Below are 10236 nucleotides of genomic sequence, written 5' to 3'. Positions count from 1 at the left end.
AATACAGTGTTAACTTATGAAAAATACAAAAACGTGTTAACTTATTTACAATATAAGATTACATTCACTTTTACTTAGTAAATCCCATTTTCTTTTAAAATAATAATAATCAATTTTACGAATTTTACAAAAGCTCTGATTTGTGAAACGAAACTTTCACCAAATTCAATTAAACTGTTGTCTTCGTTGCGCGTGAAATATCGAGAGAAGAGTGTATTTTATTGTCCGGAATTTTCGGTCCATTGTCGTCTTCGCTTCGCCAATTATTATTCACGATTTAAGAGTTGCGTGTGAATCGATTTGGAAACACCTGATCTCCCTTTTTTTGTTTGTACGCTCTTATAAATCTATTTATTTATTTGTGTTGCTTTTAGGTGCGTCCTATTGTGTAAACAAATAAAATTTGTTGTACCTTTCAACGGCACGAATGTTTCATTAACTTATTTTAACGTAAAATTAGTAAATTTGTTCAAAGATTTGCATTTGTAGTACGAAGTGGGAGGGCGGCAAAAATAAAAGAAAACATTTATGGATAAAAAAAAAGGTACACAGGAAATCCCCAACTTCGTCACTTAGGACTCTAATAATGATTTCCCAAAATATGGATAGGTCGTAAACCCGGCGAGAGCGCGCACGACCCTTCTTCATTCCCTTCGTTTGCCAGTTCTCTCTTCTATTTTTTACTCTCCCTTCTTATTACCGTCGCATAAAAAACTCTTAATAAAAAAGTTGTGTCTCCTTTTTTTTGTTGGTAAAATCCATATAAACATATATATCCAAGATACTTTTTTTTCTTCGTTTTTGGAAGCGTGCCGTACTCGTCCTTACTTACTCCCACCATGCGTCCGAGCACGGACCTGGCGGTGTTTTCCTTTGAACTCGTCGTGTGTCCCACTTCTACCTTTTACGGATTTAATTGTCAACTTCGTTCGTAATGCAGTGCAAAGGACGAAAAGTTTTTTTCTTTTCCTTTTTGACATTGATACTAAGTATATAGTTTATTCCACAATGCACGCATCTATTTCTTGTTAATAATAACAACTATGTTGCGATAATTATACAATTACGTAAATAGTTTTAGAAAAAATGTGTGAAGTAAAAGACGCAAGTGTATATTGAGATTTTTCCGTAATTAATTTTGTTGTGAATTAAACTACAGAAAAATAAACAAAATCTACTAATAAAACAATAATTGAATAAACATGATTTTAAGGAATATCAATGGATTTATATAAAAAAGGAAGGATAAAGTAAAATAATCAAAATATCTTAAGTTTTGAATGATGGTTGAATTATTTGAGTAAAAGAAAAACGCAAAATTTAAATTCTCAGATATTTTAAGAAATGAATTATTATAGTGAAAATGTGAAAATTTTCCAGTTTCCAGTATAATTTAATTTCAATTCAAAGATGTTTATTTTTTAACCAGATGAAGATTATAGAAAATGTCGGTGGCAATAGCAAGGCCGACAACCGAAATACCGTCAATCAAATTCCCGACTATATCAAAATCTCCGAAATAATTTAAAAATGTTATTGTAAAAATTTTCGATATAGTCGGGATTTTGATATAATCAGGATTATGTTTGTCGGGATTATTGTTTTCGAGATTCTGATACAGTCGGTATTATGGTTGTCGAGATTTTGATATAGTCGGGATTTCGAACGTCGGGATTTCAATAGACGGCATTTCGGTTGTCGGGCTTGCGTTATAGACCCAGAAAATGTTCATTGTAATATTTCAATAATTCGTTTTTTTTTTTCAAATAAAAGTGTAAATTTTCTTAAAGTCTGGAAGAGCTGAAAAAAATATGAACATTTTAATAGAATATTTGGCATATTATTAATGTTATATGATACTTAAATATGTGTCAAGTTGAAAAAAAAAGGAGAATTTGCAAATAGATATTGAGATTTTTCCATTTTCGTCAATATCTTCAATTGTTATGACAAAGAAAACATAACTTCAGAAGAATGAAAAAGTATGCTTAAAGTTGTTTTTTTTAGCCCGATGAAAATTATAGGAAATGTTTGAATAATGCGTTTTTACAAATAAGAATTGAAAGTTTTTGAAAATGTATATTTTCTGCAAAAAAAAATGAGGGATTTAGTTGAATAATAAGCATATTATTAATGTTATATGTATATATAGAGATATAGAAGCTTTAAAATTGTAGACTTATTTGTCTGAAGTGATGGTTATAATTGCTGTAACGTGTCAAGAGTTTTAAATTGAAACAGTTTATTTTGACAAAACAAATGAAACTAGTTTGATGATAATGTTGGTTATGTTCTTGATATGTGTCATCGATGTTAGGTATCAGCGGAGAGAGAGAGAGGTCGCACGACCTTTGATCCAAACGAAAACGGAACTCGTTGCCGACTACTACTGAGTGACCGAGACGCGTGTTTTCCCTCCCCCGAAACACTAGGTTATGACGATGTGTGTGTTTGATGTGTTTTCTGTATGCGTCGCGCGTGTATTGGAATTACCAAAGAAGACCTACTCTCTAAGGTGCATCCTTGCGGACGAGGTGAATGCGAAATTTCGGGTTGGTTCCCATCGTCATCATGGCCTTTCTTTCTTTCAACATTTTTGTTTTTCTTCGCGTTTTGTTGCGGCGAAACGGATTGAACGTGAGCCGCCTACACGTATGAAAGGATAAGAAGAAGAAGAAGAAGAAGAAGGTGGAGGTTGAGGAGGATAAGAAGAAGTAGGCTGTGTGTTTGAGATGAGGAGGAATGCCGATGAGGTGGAAAAAGAGTCGGAGAGCGTAGGCAGAGAGAGAGAGCGAGATGGTGGGTGAGTGCGAGAGGAGGATGGAGGAGGCGAACGGGCAGCATTCCCGTCGTGAGTCATGTCGATCTTGGATGCAGATATGTTGAGCGTCATCTCATGAATCAGCAGCGCGCGGCTTCTTTGGTGCCTTGTATTGCCACCCGCGGCCACGAGAAGAGGAGGCATTCCCACCGTCGCGAGCGTGACACACGGAGGCACGTGTGGCTCGGGACCCACCTGAGCAGGTAGTTAACGGGTAAGAGGCGCGAGGGCCGCTCCGGACGGTCGTGGGTACCCGCCGCCACCGTCTCCTCCTCCTCCTCCTCTTCCACCCCCTTCACCTACGAACCATCATCATCATCGTCCTCCTATGGTACCCAACCATCTCGGCGGGGTGAAGTGGGGGATTGCATGAAGCAGCCATGGGAAGATTCTTACTAACCTTGTCTCACGCGCGCGTCGCACGCTTACTTGCCGTGCCTGCTCCCCCCCACCCATTTCTACTGCTGCTGCTGCTCCTCCTTCCCTCCTGCTCCCCTTCACGCCGGACCGAAAAAAAAGAGAAGCTCCGATCCATCCGAGGTTCACCCCACCACCACCACCCGACTGCAGACAACATCACTACCGCTTGCATCCCAAACAGGATCACCAGAACTTCGCCTGATCCTGAACAGTGAACATCAGTGTTGTGCACTCTTCATACATACTCACGAAGAAGCAGCGCGAACTTGGATTACCACAAACAAACCACCTGTTCTTCTTCATCATCAACTACAACAACAACAACAACAACATCAGACGCAACAGCAACCCTTAGCGTTGTCATCAGTTGACGCATCAACCAGTTGTTTTTGTTTTGTTCTACAAACACCAGTGACAGTGATACCCTCACCATGGTTACGGAAACCAATATCATCCAGAGTGCTTCTATTAACAGTGCAGCTATGCCTACCAGTGCCAATTTGAATGAGCCCAATGGGCCAAGGAGAGTCTCAGACAATAGAAGAGTAAGTTTCAAACAAACAAACTCAAACTCAACAACAACAAACAAACAAAATCAATTACAATTTAACTAAAGTTTTATGAAACTTTAAAATTTCAATTACTTTTCAATAGTTTTTAAAACTAATCACTGTGAAATTTGATTTAAAACAAATATGAACTTTAGTTTGTACTAAAATTCTTGAAAAAAAATTATAAGAATTTCAAGTATCCAATCAAATATAATGATTATGATTAAGAAGTTTTTCGCGTTCGGAATTCAAAAAATAAATTGTTGTTGGCGCGTGACTCGTAAAGTAAACGTGTGTGTCTAATTTGTATTCTTTATTTTATTTGCAGAGTAATAAACCGATTATGGAAAAGAGACGAAGGGCGAGAATCAACAATTGTTTGAACGAGTTGAAAACGCTGATCCTGGACGCAATGAAAAAAGACGTAAGTTGATTGAAAAGAAAAAAGTGATTGTGAGCAGTGAATTAATTGTTTCTTTTTGTTTTTTTTTTGTTTATTATAGCCGGCAAGGCATTCGAAATTGGAGAAGGCCGATATTTTGGAGATGACTGTGAAACACCTACAGAACATGCAGAGGCAGCAGACGGCGATGAGCGCGGCCGCCGATCCGACGGTAATAAATAAGTTCAGAGCCGGGTTCGGCGAGTGCGCCAGCGAGGTGGGCAGATTCCCGGGCTTGGATCCGATCGTGAGGCGGCGACTCCTGCAACACCTCGCCACCTGTCTGAACCAGAACAAGCAGCAAGACGCCGTCTCCAACGGTTCGTCGTCAGCTTCGTCGTCACCGCAGCCCGTGCAAGTTCACATCCTTCCTTCGCCGCAATCGGAAATGCATCAACAGAGCAACATCATCTTGGGCAACGGAGGCGTCCAGCTGGTGCCCACCCGTCTTCCCAACGGCGACATCGCCTTCGTTCTGCCCACGGGAACGACGACGCCTTCGACATCGAGCAACTCGCCTCTACCTCTTCTCGTGCCTATTCCGACGCGCACACCTTCCACCGCCTCCGCCGCATCCTCATCCTCCAACTACTCCCTCGCCGGTAGTCCCGAACCCATGGACGCCCTCCGGTACAGCCCTCCCATGCAGAAACCTTTATCGCTTGTCATGAGGAAATCCGTGATGCCAGTAGTCGAAGACAAACCGTGGAGGCCGTGGTGAACGCGCGGGAAACAGCAGCCATCGCCGTCCAAAGAAACTTCTACAAATTCTATGGAATCCGGCCGAAAACTGATCATCCTCGTTTCACACACCCTCAAAACAAAAAAAAATGGAAATTGAGGATCCTTGTAGATGTGATATATATACAATTAATTATGTTTTATTTGATAAAATATGCCATGTAAATAGGAATATTATTTTTCTATGCAATTTATTTATACGAAGTGAAATATATTTCGACATTTGTACATACATTTTATATATATATATATATTATATACATATACATACATATTTTTTAAGAAGTATTACTATGTAAAATGAAACACAGAGACAAGAAATGTGCCTTAATACAATTTTTGTTGTAACAGCAAAGATCATTGAGAGTCTTCCAAATATATTATTATTTTTTTTTACATATTGAAAAGTGAACAAATTTCGTTTGATATAAATCATCCCGAAAGTCCCCATTAAACTACTAGTATAATTATATAAATCCTAAAGGTCGAGTCTCTCGGTCTACCGAATCTTTGGAAATCGTCCAACTCCTACTAAACATCCTCATTACATTTGAACGCATTTGAATAATTGAAATTTATTATACTTTAACCACATTCACTAAAGCTACTTATTATAATTAAAAATCATAACAAAGAAAATAATCAATTTTCTTAATTACAAACAAAAAAATTCAAAATAACGCAAAAACTATTTTTTTATCGCGTAATTGAAAAATTAATTAGGTCATCAAATCAATATAAAAAGTACACAAAATTAAACTAAACTAACTAATTTTGGGTATTTTATAGAATATCGAGTTACGATTTTACCGTCAAGCGTATATACATATAATTGTACCTTTTTTTCCTCGGTAAGGATTTTATAATTTATGACGGCAATAAATTCCTTTGCCAGAATTCTTAATTAATGTGGATTATAATTTTCACGCCAATTATTTTCGTACCTGAATTCCTGATCGGAGCACGATCGAAAGTGCGCGCAAGCAATTTTAATCCTTAATCTGAAACGTATATTTAAGTATTGATTTTTTTTGTATGCATAATTCCCATAATTTGATAGGTTTTCTAACGTTTTTCTTTGCAATAGTTCATTAAATATTCTAAAATTATAATTTACTTAACATACATTACGTAATACTATTAAAATCGTAAAGTTAACTTTATTCTATACATTAAAATTTTGTTAAAAAGTGATATTTACTGCAGTCTTTTTCGTTTAAGTCGTGTATTTCTTGGAAGTTGTCAATATTTTAAAGTATTTCTAATTCATCCCAGAATCAGAAGAAAGCCCATAAAAGAAGATATTATTACCTGCGTTACATTGAGATGAAGAGAAAAGTTATATTGGATTGAAATAAACACTGTTGAAACCGAATATTTACTTAATTAAATCATAATGTAAATTAATAATTAAAAATCTGTATAATTAAATTTATTTAAAGTTAAACCCTAACATTTTTTTTATAATTAAAATTATTTGATTATAATTTACAGAAGAAATATTTTAGTGTATTTATATACAAAACCAACCCCCGTTTTATGCAACCCAATGCACACCAACCCTTGAATTACGAAATGTATCAAGTTAAACCCTAACATTTTTTTTTATTATTATTAAAATGTAGTTTCATGAGGAAATATTTGAATGTATTTTGATGCAAAATCAACCCCCGTTTTATGCAACCCAATTCACATCAACCCTTGAATTACGAAATGAGAACTGTCACACGACAAAAAAATGTAGTATTAACGCCGAGCGCTCATTCAGGTCGCGCTCAGTTAATTAATTAATTAGTATAATAGACGCGTGCGATGTTTACTACGTCGCAGCCTTGTAAATTCGGAATCTTTTATTTTCTTTTTGCAATCAACAAATATTTTCAATTATTTATAGACTTTCATAACAAACAAACGCTAAAGTCGTAACATTGGAAACGACATTCTTATTTACTTTCGAAGCAACCGGTGGAATCCATAGTAACAAACAACAGGTGAACAAAACAATACGTTTCAGCGTCACATTTCATCTGACAGTTAAGTTAATTAACAGATCTTTTTGAATAAAAATGTTTAAATTCAATTTGTTTATATGAAAGTTGTTCGTTTTCGAAGCGAATGCAAAAGTCAAAGGATTATCGGCGTTCGGAATCGGGGATCAGCGCAGAAAAGAAGAAGCCGCAGTACTTCGTCTTCTACTTCTTCTTTTTCTTATTCTGGTAAGGAAATCAAGTAGGCAGTGGTGATTCTGTAATGAGGCGAGCGGCGCAGCGCGTTCCGGCAAAGAAGAAGTGAAAGTGAAACATTTCAGTTTCATCAGTTTTATTTATTATACGGTATTTAATTGAATCAGGCGAGGTGGAAAAACGGTCAAATCATTAATAAAAACTTGCAAAAAGAAAACAACTTATAACTTAACATTAATTTCGAAATGAATAACTGCTTGCATGTTAAACTCATCCTCGTTTCAGAAAACGTGATATAAACATACAGCAATACCCCGAATAGTACGGCTAATCAATTTCGCCAATATATTGTACTATTTGAAACCGGACTAATCGAATTAAATAAAGAAAACAATATTTTTTGTGTACTAACTTTTTAGAAGTTTGTTTTTTTTTTAATTTACAGAGAATCCGGACTAAACGAAGTCGTAATATGATAGTTATTATAAATATTATAAAATATATAGTTTAATAATTGTTGATAAAATTAATAGTCAAAAAAATATGATGACATGATATAAATATGCAGCAATACCTCGAATACGGTTAATTGATTCCGCTAATATTTCGCACTGTTTGAAACCGGACTAATTGAGGAACTAAATATAGAAAACGATCATATGTCTATCAAAAATTAATTTTGTGTACTAACTTTTTAGAAATTTGTTTTTTTTAAATTTTCAAATTGGATTATAGAGAATCCGGACTAAACGAAGTCGCACTATGAAAGTTATTATGAAAATTATAACAATATATAGTTTAATAATTGGTGATAAAATTAATAGTAAAAAAAAACATGAAAATATTATATAAATACCTCGAATAGTACGGTTAATTAATTCCGTTAATATTTCGCACTGTTTGAAACCGGACTAATCGAGGAATTAAATAAAGAAAACGATGGTTTATGTATAAAAATCTATTTGATGTAGTCATTTTTAATTCGGATTATAGCAAATCCGGACTAAACGAAGTTATTGCAAATATTACAAAAATATACAGTTCAATAATTGTTGATAAAATTAATAGTAAAAAACATGATAACATGATATAAATATAGAGTAATACCTCGAATAGTACGGTTAATCGATTCGGTAATATATCGCAATGGTTGAAACCGGACTAATTGAGAAATTAAATACAGAAAACGATCAATTATGTATAAAAATCAATTTTATGTATTGATTTTCAAATCGGATAATAGCAAATCCGGACTAAACGAAGTTATTGCAAATATTAGAAAAATATACAGTTTAATAATTGTTGATAAAATTAATAGTAAAAACAACATGAAAACATTATATAAATATAGAAAACGATCAATTATGTATAAAAATCAATTTTATGTATTGACTTTAAAATCGGATTATAGAAAATCCGGAATAAACGAAGTTATTGAAAATATTACAAAAATATACAGTTTAATAATTGTTGATAAAATTAATAGTAAAAAAAACATGAAAACATGATATAAGCAATACATCGAATAGAACGGTTAATCGATTCCGTTAATATTTTGCACTGTTTGAAACCGGACTAATTGAGGAATTCAATATAGAAAACGATCAATTGTGTATAAAATTCAATTTTATGTATTGATTTCAAATCGGATAATAGCAAATCCGGACTAAACGAAGTTATTGCAAATATTACAAAAATATACAGTTTAATAATTGTTGATAAAATTAATAGTAAAAAAAGCATGAAAACATGATATAAGCAATACATCGAATAGTACGGTTAATCGGTTAAAAATTAATTTTCTGTACTAACTTTTGAGAATTTTGTACTTTTTTAAATTTTCAAATCGGATTATAGAGAATCCGGATTAAACGAAGTCGTACTATGAGAGTCATTATAAATATTATAAAAATATATAGTTTAACAATTGTTGATAACATTAATAGTAAAAAAGCATGAAAACATGATATAAATATAGAGTAATACCTCGAATAGTACGGTTAATCGATTCCGATAATATATTGAACTGTTTGAAACCGGACAAATTCAGGAATTAAATATAGAAAACGATCAATTATGTATAAAAATTAATTTTATGTAGTCATGTTCGAATCGGATTATAGCAAATCCGGACTATACGAAGTCGTACTATGCGATTGTTGATAAAAGTAAAAACGTAATTTAATATGACCAATTTTGAAAAATAAGACAAAAAATATATACTGAAGGTGTAAGTTTTCTAACTAACACGAAACGATAATTAATTGTAAGAAGAACAAGAAACAGTGATTGAAGCGAGGTGAGAAATCGAGGTCGCGTTTACAACGTTAAAGGAAGAGCTGGAAAAAAAAGAGGAGCAATCATCAACGTACAACGTGAAGTTCGGAGATCACGACAAGTAACATACAAATAAAAAAACGAGTAGTATTAATTACGGCAACTGGACGTAAGCTGATGACCGTGTAATTATAATATTAAACCGATGTAATTAAACCCCCCCCCCCATTTTCGTACGCAGACTTTCTGATTATATTTAATTAGCGTTTTTCTCTCCTGTTTTCTTGATGGTAGGGTTGTTCTGGGTGGGCTCATCCGAATGAATTTCATTCTGCTTTTATCTTCACTTTACTTTTGTATTCTCTGCTTGTCTTAATACGTTTGGATTAACGCTTCTCCTTATTGAACTTACCTTAATATTTGCTTATGGATTGTTTACTCATAATTAGCGAAAAATCCAAAAATACGTCTGTCGTTTTATTTTTGGAATAATTAACATTTCCAAAAGAAAGAAATAACAGACAACACTTAATTAGCTTAAGCTAATAAACGTTTCGTTTCATGTGATTTATTAGTAATTGAGTCAATAATCTACACAGCAGTTCAGTTATTACTTATTTCTTCGCCTTAAGCTTTATTTTTTGTCTTTTGGAATTATAAAAAAAACTAATAAAATGTTTGTGTTAATTAAGTTTTGAGAAACTTTATCTTAAAATCTATCGATGTGAGGACATTTAATTAAATTATGGACGTCCCAAAATGGTTTCAAGGAATATTACAGATTTGATTAGGTTGATTAAT

At 33.9% G+C, this 10236-nt stretch overlaps 1 protein-coding gene across 1 annotated transcript; it reads left to right on the top strand.

Annotated features, from left to right (window-relative positions):
* The first annotated feature begins 2901 nt into the window (after positions 1–2901).
* Positions 2902–5064, top strand: LOC108562303 (protein hairy-like). Its single transcript, XM_017920600.1, has 3 exons — positions 2902–3786; positions 4121–4216; positions 4296–5064. Exons 1-3 carry the CDS (start codon positions 3673–3675, stop codon positions 4953–4955), a joined length of 870 nt encoding a protein of 289 aa, XP_017776089.1. The 5' UTR covers positions 2902–3672; the 3' UTR covers positions 4956–5064.
* The last annotated feature ends 5172 nt before the right edge of the window (positions 5065–10236 follow it).

The sequence above is a fragment of the Nicrophorus vespilloides genome, unplaced genomic scaffold (genome assembly GCF_001412225.1).
Source record: "Nicrophorus vespilloides isolate i.1.1-1 unplaced genomic scaffold, Nicve_v1.0, whole genome shotgun sequence".
Classification (NCBI taxonomy): domain Eukaryota; kingdom Metazoa; phylum Arthropoda; class Insecta; order Coleoptera; family Silphidae; genus Nicrophorus; species Nicrophorus vespilloides.
This window is presented reverse-complemented; position numbering and strand designations above follow the sequence as displayed.